At 49.7% G+C, this 18,428-nt stretch overlaps 1 protein-coding gene across 1 annotated transcript; it reads left to right on the forward strand.

Annotated features, from left to right (window-relative positions):
- The first annotated feature begins 11,554 nt into the window (after positions 1 to 11,554).
- On the forward strand, positions 11,555 to 14,033 carry LOC136504904 (calcium-dependent protein kinase 25-like). Its single transcript, XM_066499945.1, is given in 8 exon segments — positions 11,555 to 11,611; positions 11,614 to 12,511; positions 12,584 to 12,736; positions 12,831 to 12,946; positions 13,090 to 13,257; positions 13,362 to 13,489; positions 13,580 to 13,679; positions 13,890 to 14,033. Coding segments are annotated over 8 exon segments (1,725 nt in total). The 3' UTR covers positions 13,995 to 14,033.
- Positions 14,034 to 18,428: the final 4,395 nt, after the last annotated feature.

Raw genomic sequence — 18,428 nt, forward strand, 5'->3', positions numbered from 1 at the left:
TTCTCAGTTCTGGAACTTCTTCAGTTTTGCTTAATGGGGAGCCTGGTAAGGTCTTTCACTGTAGGAGAGGGGTCAGGCAGGGGGACCCTTTGTCACCTTGTTGTTTGTTCTTGTTGCTAACTCTCTGCAGTCAGTGATCAACAAAGCAAAAAGTTAAGACCTTTTAATGACACCAATCCCTCTTGCATACACAGATGACTTTCCGATCATACAGTATGCAGATGATACTCAGCTGATAATGGAAGCCTGCAGCAAACAGTTAGTAGCTCTGAAGGCCTTGTTGCACACATTTGGTGAGTCAACTGGACTTAAAGTGAATTATGCCAAATCAATCATGGTCTCTATCAACACAAATCAGGATAAGCTGCAACATCTTGCAAGAACTTTTAACTGTGAAGCTGGAAGTTTACCTTTCACCTATTTGGGTCTGCCTTTAAGCCTAACCAAGCCTAGGGCCAATGATTTTTCACCCTTAGTTACTAGGTGTGAGAGAAGGCTTGCAGCAACTTCAGCTTTTCTGAATCAGGCAGGAAGGCTTGAAATCACTAACTCTGTTCTCACTACAATGCCTACCTTCTGCCTGAGTACTTTTCTACTACAGCAGACTGTGATAGATCAGATAGATATGTTTAGAAAGTTATGCTTATGGAGGGGTGCAGATTTCAATGCAAAGCAAAAGCCAAAAGCAGCTTGGCCAATGGTCTGCAGAGAAAAAGAGGAAGGTGGATTGGGTGTCCTTAACATCAGAACACAGAATGAAGCCCTATTGATCACAAACCTCCACAAATTCTTCAACAAGGTGGACATCCCCTGGGTGTCCCTTGTTTGGGAAAAGTATTATGGCTCCGGAAGGCTGCCTGGAAGCTCAAAGAAGGGATCTTTCTAGTGGAGAGATATACTAAAGCTGCTTTATAAATTCAAAGGTATGGCTAGGGTGGAGATTAGAAGTGGATCATCATGTTTTCTGTGGGAAGATCTTTGGGGTGATGAAATCGTTACTCAAAAGTTCCCTGAACTATTTTCCTCTGTGAAAAAAACAGATGGTGTCTGTTGAGGGTTATGATCAAACCCTCCTGCACAGCCTCTTTCACCTGCCTCTTTCACAGCAGGCTCATGTCCAGATGCTGCAGCTTCAGGAAATGTTGGATGAACTAAATTTAAGTGAGGATCCTAACAGGTGGAGCTACATTTGGAATTCTAACAAATTTTCAGTAAAGAAAGCATATAGACACCTGAGTGGTCACCTTGATATTCATCCAGCTTTTAGATGGCTCTGGGCATGCTCTTGTCAAAGCAAACACAAGGTGTTTTTCTGGCTCCTTCTTAAAGACAGAGTAAGCACGAGAGAATTACTAAGGAGGAAGAATATGGATTTACAGGACTTCAACTGTGTGCTCCGTAATGCCGCGGTGGAAGAATCAATGTCTCATCTCTTCTTGGAGTGTCCCTTTGCCATTCAATGTTGGGCTCTGATTGATATACCGGCCAGTCAGCACTCAGATCATTTTCAGAGTCTGCAAAATTTTAAAGATCAACTAAGAGTGCCCTTTTTCATGGAGATCATCATACTGATGTGTTGGACTATTTGGAAGGCAAGGAATGATTTAATCTTCTGCCAAGTAAATCCAATCATCCAGCTGGCCAAGCAAAATTTCAAAGATGAATTCCAGCTCTTATTTTTAAGGGCCAGAAGAAGATACTCCCCCAGAATAGAGCAATAGATTGCAAATCTTATTTAGCCTGGGTTCTAGCAGTTCTTGTACTACTTTTCTTTGTTACTTTCTTTGTTTCTTAGGCTCCCACTTCTCCTTCTGCTCTGTTATGTCTGTTCTTTGGAGCTTTAGCGCTCTTCTTCTTGTATTTCTAAACAGCTTCTTTTGTTTTTAATATATGCTGTAGGGGTGCAAACCCCTGTAGTTTCGTTCAAAAAAAACGAACGGTACAAAGATCCAATTGGAACGGAAACTGGTAATTTACCGAGTGTCGAATACTTTGCCAAGTGCCAAATATCGGGCACTCGGCAAAGACTCAGTTTGCCGAGTGCAGCCGTCGGCAAAATAAAACACTCGGCAAAGACTATTTTGCCGAGTGCTTAGTACTTGGCAAAATATAGGCACTCGGCAAACCTTAATATGCCGAGTGTCAGGCCCTCGGCAAACTAGAGCACTCGGCAAATATTGTCAGAGGCATAACAGACCCAACGCTGTCAACTTTGCTGAGTGCCAGGCGTTAGGCACTCGGCAATTTTTTTTTTATTTTGGCCACCAATTTTTTTTGGTAGCCCTACAACAGTACCAGGAACCACATATTCAAATTTTGCACATTTTGACTGATTTTTTCTATATTTCATTAGTTTATTCCATTTTGTTGATTTTTTCGGAAAATACGAGTTTGAACTGCAGGTGCATCGAATATTGGATTTGAATGATTCGAAAAATGACATTCATGTTTGTGAGTGTAAGTTTAGGCCAAATCCAGGAACTGACCTGAAATTTCTATCAACTTGCTCACGGGAGACGCCACCAAATTGCGTGCGAGTTGTTTTTTAATTCCATAAAATGCAAACGAAATCGAAAAAACATGAAAGAACCACAGCCTACGCATACGATAACACGACATCTCCACAAGTTTCATGTTTTTTCGATTTCGTTTGCATTTTATGGAATTAAAAAACAACTCGCACGCAATTTGGTGGCGTTTCCCGTGAGCAAGTTGATAGAAATTTCAGGTCAGTTCCTGGATTTGGCCTAAACTTACACTCACAAACATGAATGTCATTTTTCGAATTATTCAAATCCAATATTCGATGCACCTGCAGTTCAAACTCGTATTTTCCGAAAAAATCAACAAAATGGAATAAACTAATGAAATATAGAAAAAATCAGTCAAAATGTGCAAAATTTGAATATGTGGTTCCTGGTACTGTTGTAGGGCTACCAAAAAAATTGGTGGCCAAAATCAAAAAAAAAAAATTGCCGAGTGCCAATCCGTGGCACTCGGCAAACTTAATTATTTGCCGAGTGCCTAACGCCTGGCACTTGGCAAAGATTTTTAAATAAAAAAAAGGGAATCTTCTTTGCCGAGTGCCGTAGGTCTTGGCACTCGGCAAAGCTGTGGGCGGTTAAAAAAAATACGTCGGCCTCCCAGCCGACACACTCACACACACCACACACAGCGCCGCCGCCTTGCCTCCCCGCGCCGCCCCGCCACGCTCCGCCGCCCCGCCCCGCCCCGTGCTGCCCCGGCCGTCGCCACCGCCACCCCGCGCGCCCCCGGCCCCCAGCCCCGGCCACCCCGCCACCGCCACCCCACGCGCCCCCGCCCCCGCCACCCCGCCACCGGCCACCCCGCCACCGCCACCCCGCGCGCCCCCGGCCCCCGGCCGCTAGAGGAGGAGGGAGGAGGAGCAGGCCACCGGAGGAGCCCCACCCCACCACTCGCCTCAACCCGCTAGAGATGCCCCGCCCCGACCGCGCCGCCTGCCCATGCCGGCCGGCCGGCCCGCCCCGAGGAGGAGGAGAACCTCCGCGCCATCCGTTGGCCACCGAAGAAGGAGGAGGACCCCGCGCCACCCGCCAACCTCGTCCATGCTGTCCGCCGTGCCCGCCCCCGTTCCGAGCAGAAGGTGGGAGAAAGGGAGGAAGAGGAGAAGGGGAACATGAGAAGAGAGGAGGCCGAGAAGAGAGGAGGAGGAGGTTCCCCGCCCCGGCCCCTTGACGCCACCCCGTCCGCGACCCTCGCCCCGTCCACGGCCTCTGATGTCCCTCCGACGTCCAGGTATGCCCTTCCCTCGCTTCATGGTGTACAATGCTGGTGAAGGAGGAGGTCTAGGTGGAGGTCGAGGTGGTGGTGGCGTGCAATGGTGGAGGTGTAGGTGGAGGTGGAGGTGGAGAAGGAGGGTAGTGTGTTCGTTGAGGTGGTGGTGGTGTGGTCGTTGTGGTGGATGTGGTGGTGTGGTCGTTGTGGTGGATGTGGTGGTGTGATCATGGTCGTTGTGGTGGATGTCGTGGTGTGGTCGTGGTCATGGTGGTGGTGGTAGTGTGGTGGTTGTGGTGGTGGTGGTGTGGTCGTGGTGGTGTGGTCATGGTGGTGGAGGTTGTGGTGGTGGTGGTGTGGTCGTGGTGGTGGTGGTGGTGGTAGTGTGGTGGTTGTGGTGGTGGTGGTGTGGTCATGGTGGTGGAGGTGGTGGTGTGTTGGTGGTGGATTAATATATATCTGGCTATCGGCCATCGTGCCGTATTTGTTCCCTTGATATGTGGTTGTCGGCCATTGTGCCTGTTTTTTCTTGCAGGTTTTGGAAACCTCCCCGTACAGGGGAGGTTCTGCCGAAATTTTCAACTTATAGTATTGTGTTTCTTCTTTTGCAGAGAAGAGCACATCAAAGGGGACTCAGCGACCTCGATCCCCTTCATCGGTGTTGCGGGTCTGCTTGCACAGCACAAGGTATCGCTGCACGGTAAAGTGCCTGTCCCGAACGATGAGGATTACAACTTTGACCCAAACACATACGATGGAGAGTTCTATCAACCAGAGGGGCTAGAAGGGAGGTTTGACATAGACATGTCTTCGCTGATGGGCATGGAAGTAGACAATGACATTGATGAGGATGATGGAGATGAGGTGCAAAATGCCAACGACTTACAAATGCTTGAGCGATTACGTTTAGGCGATGACAATGATGACAACATTGGAGATGAGGTCGATTTTTTCGACAATATTGATAGTGATGCCGATGACAACGAGGGAGATGATGACAACGAGGGAGATGATGACAACGAGGGAGATGATGACGAGGGAGATTATTTCTAATTCATGTAATACTATATTATTATTATTATTATTATTATTAATTTGCAATTATGTTTTGTTCATTTTCCATCTCTTTATAAGGACTTACAAATTCATTTTGCATCTTTGTAATTGCAGGAACTCGACAAAATGCCTAGGGGAAGGCAGAGGCGTCTCCACTCGCTCTACGCGACACCCCCGCTTAGGAGGACGAGGAGCCACCGGCGGAGACGTCGATGAGGAGGACTAGGACCGGCCGCCCCCGTGGCCGTCCGAGGACGAGGCCTACGCCTCGCGCCCCGTCACCCGAGGAGGACCAGGTGGCGGCCTCCGGGGACAAGGGCGACCAGGGGGCGGCCGCGGGGGACAAGGACGACCAGGCGGCGACATCAGGGGGTTCCGCTTCGTCTGGCCATGAGGAGGCGGCGACAGCAGGGGGTTCCTCTTCCTCTAGTGCGTCGACCGTCTACTTGCACGGGCCATCGACCCTCCTGCGGAGGCGGATCCTAGTTCACCAGCGCCCAATGATTCGACCTGTGGGCGACGGGTACGTAACCATTCATGTTTTCTCTACTTGTTCATATGACATGTTGACAATCAAAATGGAGACTAATAATTCTTCTTAATGACTCATGCAGCAACTAGGAAGTTGTGTCCGGAGCCAGCCAGGTACGCCAGATCAATGGCATCCTGAGCCTTCTGATTCGGGAGCATTACCCTGGCATGGTCACCATCGTAGGCACCAACGACAACGTGACTATGCTGCCCTGGATGTGGGACCACTTTGCCCTCACCACGGACAACGTCGTAGGCACCAAGGCGGCGCGGATTAAGCAGGAGCACTGGGTAAGTCTTCATCGCACTACATTGGTCAATTTATTGTATTCATTGGTCGTTCTTAAAATAATGAAATGATACATGATGCATGTATGCAGGACTTCTTCAGGTGCGCCCCAGGGTACGAGGGTCGGGCGGAGCAAGTGCAGGACAAGGTCTGCAGGAACCGACTCTCAGACCTGTACCACGAGACGCAGCTCCAGTGCATCATCAACTACAACGGGAATGTCCTTGGTGAGGTGGTGAGGAAGCAGGCGACCAGGACCATGACGCTCACCAAGGAGCAGTACCTCCAGGTTAGTATGAAACATTAATACTGATTCCTTCCATGAAGAATAGGTAGGCTTCATTTTATCTTTTGACATGTTATATACTTGATGGTCTGCAGATGTGTCCTGATTGATGCGCCAAGGACCGAGCCTACTGGGCAGCCATTGTCGACAGGTGGTGCTCGAATGAGTGGATGGAAAAGCACAACATCTGTCAGGACTACCACCTGCAGATGGGTGGTGTGCCACACCACCAAGGCAACCGCCACCTCGGCGCATACGCCCAGACATGGGTAACGCTCTTTATATTTATTTCTTTATTCATTCGAACGCTCAATTCTCATTACTTGTAATCATCTTGGTGTTTTCCTCGCAGTCCCAGTCGCATGGTGGCTAGGAGTGCAATGAGTTCATGGCGTACGCCCTGGCACACAAGGGCAAGGCGACAGCCCTAGACCTCACCTACAACCCGGAGGACCCACCCGAGGCGTACACCAACACGAGCGTCCACAGCATGCTCAGCGAGTACTCCTCGGTGGCTCGCACACGCCATGGGGAGGACTTCGATCCGGCCTCCCAGCCCCTAGATGCGGACCTCGTGATGAGGCTTGGAGGAGGGAAGCAGCACGGCCGGTACTGGATGGCGGACAACCAAGTTGACATGGCCTCTACTCCCACCCTCTCCCAGATTCGAGCAAGGAGCACGAGCTCCTCCCTCCCTATACGACCTCGGCAGCAGAGTGCACAGTAGACGGTGGCAGAACTCTAGGTTAGTCCTGTTTTATTCGTCGTTCATTGCTTTTACATATATCTTGCCTTTGCATTATTGAAACATTGCGGGTGAAATATTGCAGGCCCAGGTGCAGAGGCTGGAGGCCAGGCACTCGGCCGAGCAGGCGGAGCAAGAGCGAAGGAGGGAGGCCGAGGAGAAGAGGCTGCAGGACCTTTACGCGTTCATGGCGATCCTTCAGGCCACGACGGGTACAGCCATGCCACCTTCGCTCCTCGCTCCAGTGGTTCGTACTCCTGATCCTAGTCCGGTGAGTATGGTTGTTTATTGCTTTAGCTTGTGCGACCCTCCTGCAGAAACTCATGAATTTGCTTTTCCTTTGCGCAGCCACCGTCCGCGGGTTCGAACCCGACTCCTCAAGGGAACCACTCGACGCATCCAAGTGAACCTGGCCCTTCTCCATAGTTCGGGTGGCCAGCTGGCCCTCCTCCACAGCCCGAGGGGCCAGGTGGCCCTTCTTCACACTTCGGGTGGCAAGGGTGGCAGTAGGTACCTTGGATTGGTCTCTTTTCTTATGTTTCATGGACTTAGACTTGTGTTGGATCCTGTGATGGATATTGTGATGGTTGTGTTGGATGTGGATATTGTGATGGATGCGGATGTGATATACATTGTGATCTATATCGTGTATGTGATGGATATTGTGATGGATATTGCTATGGACGAGGCATTTATGTGATATATATTGTGATTCTGGGCATGTGATGGTTGTGAATATGTGATTTGTTTGTCTGTAAAGATGGGAAGCAAAAAAGCACTCGGCAAAACTGGGCAAAACCGGCTCAGGTCCCAGATTTGCCGAGTGCTATAGTCAAGGCACTCGGCAAAACTGGGCACTTTGCCAAGTGCCTCGTCCAAAGCACTCGGCAAAACTGGGCACTTTGCCGAGTGCCTCGTCCATAGCACTCGGCAAAACTGGGCACTTTGCCAAGTGCCGACGCTATGGCACTCGGCAAAAAAAATTTTGGAAAAAAATAAAAAAATATTTTGCCGAGTGCCCGACACGTCACCACTCGCAAAGGGGACGTCAGACGGGTGGTCTCTGTTAGGTCAACTTTTCTTTGCCGAGTGCTGACGTGGCACTCGGCAAAGGCTTTGCCGAGTGCCCGATATATTGCACTCGGCAAAGAACCCTTTGCCGACAAAAGCTATGCCGGCGGGTCTTTGCCGAGTGTAACACTTGGCAAACTCTTTGTCGAGTGCAAACTTGGGTTTGCCGAGTGTTTAGGGCACTCGGCAAAGAACCCGTGTCCAGTAGTGGTACCCATGTAATGTTTAGGTACCTAAATGAGCAGTTTTAGAGTTTAAGGACCGGGATGACATAGAGGTGCAAGTTCAGGAACAGGTAGTGTATTTTACTCTATTAAAAACGATAATGGTACCCTCAGGATGTCTAGAAGGATAGATGTGGCGCTTCCCAGGCCTGCGCGCTACTGGACCAACATCACCTGCTCTCTACAGCTCCTCTGTCTCTCTCAAAAATATCTTCTCTACTCCTCACCGAGGGTCATCCTCTCCACTCCACTCGTTCATGGCTCCTCTACCTCTCTCTCAAATATATCTCCTCCACTTCCCACCGAGGGTCATCCTCTCCACTCCACTCGTTCCATAGACAACAACACACTGCTCAGCATCCTTGCCCACACGCGTGCTTTACTCTCCCACGGGATGGGCCCCATGCCTTCCTCTCAATCATGTGGCCTCATGGTACAGCTGCGGTGCTCGCGCCCTGCACAGTGTGTGCTCGCCATTCCCGCGTGGGTCCATGCCGTGGTAGCCACAGGTAATCGCCCCTGCTCTCCTGCTCGCCAGGGGTGCTCGTAGCCTTGCGCAAGTGGTGATCACCGAGCAGGTGCGCGCCACTCCGCTAGCGCACCGGTGAGCTCTTTGCGCTGCCGCCGACCTCTGCGCCACCGTCGAGCTCCACAACGACAAGCTCCATTCGTCCAAGCAGCAAGATGATATTGCGCTGAAAGCGCATGTTGCAAGCGTATGTTTCAAGTATTTCAGATGTTTTAGAGGTATGTTGCAAGTGTTTCAAATGGATGTTGCAAAGTAGATCGAAATGTTGCATATGTTGCAATGGTTATACACGTATGTTGCAAAAAGGTGTGTTCCCAATGTTTCATCTGTGTTTCTGGACGAATGTTGTAAGTGTTCTATCTGGATGTTGCATATGTTTCACACATAAGTTACAAATGTTTCATCTGAATGTTGCATATATTTTCACATATATGTTGCAAGTGTTTCATCTAGATGTTGCATATGTTTTGCAATGGCTACACACGTGTTTTCCTGATGTTTCAGATATATGTTGCAAGTGTTTTAACTATTTTGGACGTGTATTGCAAGTGTTTTATTTAGATGTTGCAAAAGTAGATCTGGTGTTCCACATGTTGTAGTGGGACCCATCTGCCACAACCGCTTGCTGTGCTGGGCCTGCCTGCATGCGTGTGGGTGTCAAGGGGGTGCGAGCGGCGTGGCCAACCATGCGCTAAATTTGCAACCACACTCTTTATGGCGAAGTGAACAACCCATCGAATTGCCAATCTATAAGGAGATTGGGCAATCATCAAACTACCTAGATGGTCGTTCCTAGTTCTGATCCATTGCTTAGCTTCGTACTTGATCACCTGCAGCAACGATTGGAGCATTGTCCATGTCTTCCTGAAGCACATGACATTCCTCTCCTTCCAGATGCTCTAGGTGATCATGGAAAATAAGAAGTCGAGCCCGCGTCGCTTGTCTGGTTTCCAGCTGTGCCGCAACTTATACCACAAGTCAAGCAGGGAAGCACATCCATCGCCTTGGGGCACAGAAAGCAAACATGGAACAGATGAACCACCAAACCTGAAATGTTAAGGAACACGTGACCAAGAGGTGGTCGTAGGTTTGCTCCACTTCATCACACAAGTGACACAATGGGTGGGGTTCTAGTCCATGGTGTCTTCGACGATCCATTGTCTAGAGTGTTTGTGCTTGACTAAAGAGTCCAAAGAAGATCTTTACCCGGAGCGGTGCCCAACACTTCCAAATCAGGTCATGGCCCCGGAATTGCATGGCTCTTAGGTGAATCACCCGCAACGTCACATGTAGAAAGAATACTAGAATAGCATGCGGGGACACATGCTTGTGGTGAGAAAGTAAGTGTCGGTGCAGAAAGTGACCACACGTAAATTTTGTAGTTTTGCCGTATGTTGTGATCATAGGTGGCCTAGCACTCAATGACACATGATTTATACTAGTTTAGGCAACGTGCCCTACGTCCAGTTTGAGTCGGTCGGTGACTTTATTCCTGAGCCCAGGTGCTCGAAGTTTGCAGTGGGGTTACAAACGAGAAGGAGAACGATGGGGGGTACAAGAGGTTTGGTCAGACTCTGGTCAGAGGAGCCGAGAGTGACGGGAGCCCCGCTATGCGCTAAGTGTTTGAGCGTGTGCTCGTGGTTTGAACCTAGAGGTTATGTTGTTGTGGACTAGTGAACTGATCGATCGAATGAAATCTACCTGTTAGGAGAGAGCGTACCCCCTTTTATAGATGAAGGGGATGGCCTTACAAGTGAGAGGGAGAGAGTATGTATGCTACTAAGCCTTGTTGCCCACGCCGACGGGTACAAGATGATAGTAGACGCCCACAACACTATTGAATGTCAGATGCACGTGGGAGGTCGTGTTGTCTTCTTCAGGTATGACAGACGTCGGCGCCTGCCACACCATTTGATACCTGGAGGCATGCAAGGGGTTTTACCATGTTTGCCTGGTACGGTAAATGCCGGCGCCCACAACACTGTCGATGCCCAGAGGCATGTGGAGGGAGCCTTACCGTATGGGAGTTAATGGCGCCCACAATACTGTAGGGGAAAATATCGGCGCCTACAACACTGCTTGGATTCTGTCATGCCAGGGAGGTCGCAGAGTACTGTTTCTGCAGGTGTACAGGTACGGTCCCTGGTATTTTGGTTTGAGTTGTGCGTCCTGTCTTACTTTCTCCGTCCGTTTCCTGGTCTTTACCGAGCGGGCGTCCCTGGTCGGTTGGTCCCAATCGGCTCTGATCGCGCCAGTTGGAGAAGAGCAGTGAGCAGGGGTTTGGCGCATCCTCGGTCGGAGATGCGGGTCGGAGTCGGAAGCGGTGTCTGGCCAGGCCTTCCGGTCAGAGAGGCCGTTCGAAGGGGGGGCCGGAGACCGAAGCGAGCGCTCCGGTCAGAGAGGCGGGCCGGAGTCAGAAGCGGGTGCCATTCCTTCTCGGCCAGGCCTTCCGGTCGGAGATTGGATCGCCCCTCTAACATGTTGTTTAGGCACTTGGGCTGGCCCATGAGTTGCGCGTTGTCTGCTTGGGCCGAGCCTTTGTTGGGAAGCCGGCCCACGAGGGACCCCGGGTTTATGAACCCGACAGTAAGTTTGCCCTTAAATGCACATGCCCTCACTGTTGTGCACATATCACGATACACATCAAACGGTGGACATCACAAGAGCATGTGACCTTGAAGACAAAAAAAAAACTATGTTCCACTTGTGTTTGACTAGTACTTATCTAATTATATGATGATGATTGCAAATACTCGACGCCGTGTCAGCTAACACCTACATACACTCTGAATATAGTCTGAAAGCGCAGTTGGTCAGTTTTGCCGGAAACAGCAAGCAGCAGCCTATATCTGTCTGTCGCGAAACAGGAGAAACAGAAGGACCCTCCTCTTTCATTCCCGCCATTCCCTCCCTACCCTTCAAAATCAGAAAATCTTTTTTTTAATTCAAAATCAACCAAAACCATCTTCTCCAATCCAAACTAATTAAGCAAAAAAAAAAAAAAATCCCCTGCGTGCAGCCTCCCTCCATCTGACGATCGCTCGTCTAGGATCGTCCAAGTCCGTTCATGTCCGTGGCTGCCTGCCCTCCGTCGTCGGAGCAGAGCAGGCAGCACGCGTGCGTCGTCGTTCCCCGCAGGCCGCAGCCATGGGCCAATGCTGCTCCAAGGGCGCCGGCGCGGCGGCGGCCGACGACGACGCGGCGCCAGGAGCAAAGGCGGAGGCGCCGAGCTGCGCCGCGTGGAACGGCGGCCACCAGCGACCATCGTCGGCGGCGGCGCCTGGCGGTGGCACTGCTGGTACCAATAAGGCGGCGGCCTCGCCGTCCGGCGGCAGGGCCAGCACGAGCAGCAGCAAGCCAGCAGGCCCCCTTGGCGCGGTGCTGGGGCGGCCGATGGAGGACGTGCGCGCGACCTACTCCATGGGCAAGGAGCTCGGGCGCGGGCAGTTCGGCGTGACGCACCTGTGCACGCACCGTGCCACGGGGGAGAAGCTGGCGTGCAAGACGATCGCGAAGCGGAAGCTGGCGACGAAGGAGGACGTGGAGGACGTGCGGCGGGAGGTGCAGATCATGCACCACCTCTCCGGCCAGCGCAACGTGGTGGACCTCAGGGGCGCCTACGAGGACAAGCACAACGTGCACCTGGTGATGGAGCTCTGCGCCGGCGGCGAGCTCTTCGACCGCATCATCGCGAAAGGGCAGTACACGGAGCGCGGCGCCGCGTCGCTGCTGCGCACCATCGTGCAGATCGTGCACACCTGCCACGCCATGGGGGTGATGCACCGGGACATCAAGCCCGAGAACTTCCTGCTCCTCAGCAAGGCCGAGGACGCGCCGCTCAAGGCCACCGACTTCGGCCTCTCCGTCTTCTTCAAGGAGGGGGAGGTGCTGCGGGACATCGTCGGCAGCGCGTACTACATCGCGCCGGAGGTGCTCAAGAGGAGGTACGGACCGGAGGCCGACATCTGGAGCGTCGGCGTCATGCTCTACATCTTCCTCGCCGGCGTGCCTCCATTCTGGGCAGGTACCTACCTTTAGTTTGTCGATCGATCGGAATCCATCAGATTCATGGTTTCTGAAGCTCGTGGTGTGGCAGAAAATGAGAATGGCATCTTCACCGCCATCCTGCGTGGGCAGCTTGACCTCTCCAGCGAACCATGGCCGCATATTTCACCGGGAGCCAAGGATCTCGTCAGGAAGATGCTCCACATCAACCCCAAGGAGCGACTAACAGCGTTCCAGGTCCTCAGTAAGTAGTAAATCTCAACATGTTGTTACCATCATATAATTCATCATCAGAAATGTTGCAATGACATCGCTGATGTATGTAAACTTGCTTGTAGATCACCCATGGATCAAAGAAGACGGGGATGCACCTGATACACCACTTGACAATGTTGTCCTCAACAGGCTCAAGCAGTTCAGGGCCATGAACCAGTTCAAGAAAGCAGCGCTGAGGGTACATATATATATCTGATAACTACTACTAGTCCACATCGATCTCAAACACTGCTTATAAATCAAAGTTCTAAACAACACTGCTTGATTACAAGGGAAATTTAATTTAATCTAATTATGCCCTTAATTATAAACCTAATGTAGATCATAGCCGGCTGCCTGTCTGAAGAGGAGATCACTGGGCTCAAGGAGATGTTCAAGAACATCGACAAAGATGACAGCGGGACCATTACGCTTGAAGAGCTCAAAAACGGGCTGGCAAAGCATGGAACCAAGCTATCAGACGGTGAAATTCAGCAACTGATGGAAGCAGTGAGTTTTCAGAGCATACTATTTAAAAATCTGTGGTTCTATTCAAAATGAGGAGGTGATCGATCTGAAAAAGGTCCCTTTTGAAACCTTCTACATGATTCCAGGCTGATGCTGATGGCAACGGGTTAATTGACTACGACGAGTTCGTCACAGCGACAGTGCACATGAACAAACTGGATAGAGAGGAGCACCTTTACACAGCGTTTCAGTATTTTGACAAGGACAACAGTGGGTAAGTTGAACGTTGAAATGACACAGCTGAGATTCTGGGCTATAAATAAATATATCAAAGGAGAAGACATATAATTCATTTGTTTCACAGGTACATTACGAGACAAGAGCTTGAGCATGCCTTGAAAGAGCAAGGGTTGTATGACGCAGAGAAAATCAAAGAGGTCATCTCAGATGCCGACTCTGACAACGTAAGGAACAGATATTATGTAAAACTTAGTGTACATATATAATAAACCATAGAAACCATAACATCATCAATGTTACAAGGAATTAATGGTGGGTGGGGGTATATAGAAATATAATCTAGTTGATCAAATGATTAAATGTTGCTTGTATTGATTTTATATGTTTTATTGGTTTCTTAAATCAAGAGACTAAAACTTACTTTGCACATGTAGGATGGAAGGATAGATTATTCAGAGTTTGTGGCGATGATGAGGAAAGGGACCGCTGGTGCTGAGCCAATGAACAACAAGAAGAGGAGAGACGTAGTCCTAGAGTGAAGCAGCAAGTATGTAGTGTGTAACTGTGTACAGCGCTCAAACAAGCAAGTTTTCACAACCGTACACTAATGCAATGGAATTACTTTTGCGATCAGTTGATGGATGGTACGGTTGTGTACAATGTGCTATTGGTTGCTGGTTTTGAATCCAATACATATTTCGGAAACTGATAAGGAAATGGACGAGTACATGATGCATGCTAGCTAATCATTCCGGAAGTCATGAACCTTGTTAGATTGATCTCCACCAGTTGGCCTAACAGCCAATTGGGCCCTTATCCGTGCCCTGATCGGGGGCGCCTAGCCATTCTCCTGACTTATGGACCCCCGTCGCGCAGCGCTATAAAAAGAAAGGTGGAGGCCGGGGCGGAAGGTACGAGGTTCACCGTAGCCGCCATCGCCCCACCGAGGCTCCTAGCCCTAGTACGATCTAGAAGGGCGCGCTGTAAGCGACGGGAAGTCCACACCGCCTTCACCGTCACCACTAGTCCGCGCCTACGCTGCTGCTACCGTCGATGAATTAGCGGGCGCCTTCACGGCTTCCCCTACACCGACACGTCGCGGCCACCTTGTTGGCGGCGCCACGGCCACGACTGCACTCGACGAGGTACACTACCAAGTCTGCTTATCTAAGTTAAGAATTTCCCCACTGATCTGCACCTAGAGGTCCTACAAGTCTATCAATGGTATCGGAGCTAGGTTCTAGTTTGTAGATCTAGCACATTGGGGTAGAAAACAGAATAGAAGTCAAGAATCAAGTGATTCAAATCGGATCGGAATCCAAACCCTAACCCTAACCCTAGAAGAGAGGTCGGCGAGGGGAGAGACCTACCCGGGTTCTCCTCACCGTCGGCGGTACCGCCGTCGTGCGGGAAGACCGCGCGCGCTGGAAGAGAGCCGCTGCCTCGCCGGCGCTCTACTGCGCCGCGTACACTTGCGCAGGGTGCAAAGAGCACCACCGCGGTGCCGCTCGACGGCGCCGCGCGTAGCTCCGGCCCACGCGTGCACCGGTGAAGGGCGCCACGGCGGCGCCGCCACCTCCTGCGTCGCGTCCGCCCTTCAGATCTCAGGTGCGGCAGCTATGGTGTTTGGTGAAGAGAGGGATAGAGCTAGGGTTAGCGCGTATGGGGGTCTAGGGCACCGTGGCCTAGACCACTCGACAGCGACGCACTCAGCCTAGGGCGAGCGCGTACACCGGTGAGGGGACCCGCAGCGGTGCCGCTACACCGCTGCTCCTTTCGTTTCTGGCTGTGACGGTGAAAGAGAAGAAGAAATGTTGAAATGAGTTAGGGTTAGGGCGCACTGCCGAGGCAACCGGGTTTTGATCTCACAAAAATGAAGGCTGATCGTCGGATGAAGATGGTCGGCTCAGAGAGATTTAGGCCGAAAGTGGCCTAGGCGGGGTTGGAAAATCCCGGCCCAGGCCTAGGTTGCGGCCTGGGCGCGGGGAGCGGGCGTGCGCGCGTGGGCGAAGCAGGCCGCTGGGCCACCACTGGGTTGCCGCTGAGCCGCGCGCGTGGATGTGCAGAGAAATGGGCCGCGCACTGTTTCCCCGGGCCAGGCCGAATGCACAGTAATAAGTGTGAATTTGTTTATTATTTTTAGAAGTGAATTTTGATTAGTTTTTCATCTTTGTTCAATTTTGAACCAACAGGTTAAATTGTTTAGAGAGTAGAAAAGTACACAGTAAAATACTTCTGAAAAGTAGATAAATTATTTTTTCATGTTTCCGCTGCAAAGTTTAATGCTGATTATCTTATAATTAAATTTGAACCAACGGGAGAATTTAATTTAAATAGCAATTACTTTTAGTAAATTATGATTTTGTTTATCCTCTAATTAAATTGGAACAATAGAAAAAATTAAATTAGAGGAGTAGTCCGATTTGTTTATATTAAATTATGGTATTGTTATTTTCTAACCAACGTTGATGATAATATTATTATAATGAGTTTAAGGTTGAAGTTTAAATCTCTGATAAATTTTACACCAACATGGTCAATTTTTCAAAGAGTAGATAAAGACCAAGAAATGCTCCTAAACTAATAGAATGTATTTTATTATCGTGTTTCGTTGTAATGATGTTGATTATCTTCTAATTAAATTCGAACCAACGGGAGAATTTAATTTTGAAGAGTAGTTATATGTCTTTTAAGTTAATTTATGAGTTTTATGCATTAATTCTATTTTCTGCATAATGGTGATGTAGAATTGATGCAAAAGCATCTTGTAAGTTTTATTTTTTAACGGACGAGATCACTCGGCTGCATGCCAACGGACTGCAATGCTGGGGTGTGTGAATGAAAAGGCTTGAGTCAAGCCAGTTCAGGATAGTTTTTTTGTTAGTTTACTAATTTTCTAATTAAATTAGAATTAACAGGAAGATTTAATTAGAAAATAAAGTATAAGTGAATATTTTAGTCATCATGACTAAATTTTTCGTTACGTTAATTTGTATATAGATTTATCCCGCATGGGGAGAAGTTTGGCATAGTACTTATGCTAGTCAATCCTGTATGGCGGGAGAAGTTTTGTGATGACTCATATATTTTTTGTCCCGCATAGCGAGAGAAGTTTGGGTAGCTCTTATGCTATCCTAGTATTAACCATGGAACAATAGAAATGCACCGTCATGGTCTGTCGACGAAATATGGTCGGCAGTCTACCTAGGGGTATGCCCAAGGTAATAGATTATCAGCAGACAGATGCGCAAGCTACAAACAAGATGGTGACACAAGACAGACACGAGGTTTTATCCAGATTCGGCCATCGTGAAGGCGTAATACCTACGTCCTGCGTCTGATTGTATTGCTGTATGTCAATGAGAGATGATTTTGAGAGGAGTCCCCTGCCCGCCTTATATAGTCTGGGGAGCAGGGTTATAGATCTGGAAACTAATCCTAACCAGTTACAATTGCCATAGGTGGCCGGATAAGGATTCCTATTCTAACCGATTAGGATCTTGCTTGACCTCCAAGTCTGCCTTGATTCCTTGTGCGGGACTCCAAGCAGATTGGCCAGGCCATGCGTCGTCTTCTAGTGGGCCAGACCCCCTGGTCCGGGCCGGCCCTATCCTAGCCATAAGGGTATAGGGGTTAATACCCCCACAGCTAGTCCCCGAGCTCCATGTATTATGCTGCGACCACGCCGTTCGATCTCCTTCGGCTAATGCGATCCGTCTTCATATCATCTCCAACTGGTTGAAACATTGACCAAGCGAATATGCCAGTATTATGGTCAGAACAGAGAGCAGTAGACCACGATTATAGCCAAAGATTCCGGTTGTCCGAAGAATGCATGGTGCTCTAAAGAAAAAAGAAAAAGATTTCTTTCCTGATAAAGTGTGCCCACTTGTATTTCTGAAAAGAAATGTAAGTGACCCTTGTACAGTAGCAGTTATGGCCAACAGTCAGAGCGTAGGGGTCGATAAAATAAGAACATTCACCGCAAGGTGAAGTGTGCCCACTTAGTCCCCGAGCTTGGAAGTAGGTGACGTAGGCACGTGGTGCCAGGGTCTAAAAAGAATTCCCAATTAAGTTAAAAATCTAGTCGTCGTGCCAGCGATACGAGATGCACCGGCAGGTGCATCGTACCGATGTAGTCCCTGAGCTTGCTAGAAGGCGAGATATCAGCCTTGTAGCAAGGTCTAAGTGAGAAAAAATAAATGCCTCTCAACTGTATGTGAGTACAAATCACATGTAGCCAAGGAGAGTGGTCTCCGAGCAATGGTCGGAGAGTGGTGGAGGTAGTCCCCGAGCACGAGAGTGGTCTGGACAGTTCCCGAGCACGATGGTGGTCTGGACAGTTCCTGAGCACGATGGTGGTCTGGACAGTCCCCGAGCACAAGAATAGTCGCGACAGTCCCCAAGCACAAGGATAGTCGCGATAGTCCCCGAGCACGGGGGTGGTCGGGACAATCCCCAAGCACAAAAAGTGTGGCAAAAAACCATATGTCACTTGTACTATTATTTTATGTATTTATTTATTTACTTGTTCTGTCAAGTCCAATCTGACACGTCTGGTCAAAAAAGTAGATGGGTATAACACGTCATACTGCCTTTTTTGTCTTGTCAAGCAAACAGTTGCGTAGCACCTGTCAGTAGGTGCGTCAGCATGGCCCTCCCACACTGGCAACGAAGAGGCACATATATTGGCGTAGATCTCGAGGCTGTGAAAACAACCGTCTGCGGCGCATGCGCACATCTCCCAAGAATTCCAGGTAAACGAAACAGCATAACTCTTGGGTTAAATACAGTATAGGATAGGTAAGTTACTATTTACTGAACCCCATTGCCATTTGCAACCGCAGCTTTCTTCTTCCTCTCGCCAACCCTAATACATCCGAAATCGCCACCAATCAATCCGCCGCCATTTCCCCGTTCACCAGCAAGGCCAGAGTCATGGCGAAAAGTGATGCGCAGAAGAAAGCAGGGGT

This window comes from Miscanthus floridulus, chromosome 14 (genome assembly GCF_019320115.1).
Source record: "Miscanthus floridulus cultivar M001 chromosome 14, ASM1932011v1, whole genome shotgun sequence".
NCBI lineage: Eukaryota > Viridiplantae > Streptophyta > Magnoliopsida > Poales > Poaceae > Miscanthus > Miscanthus floridulus.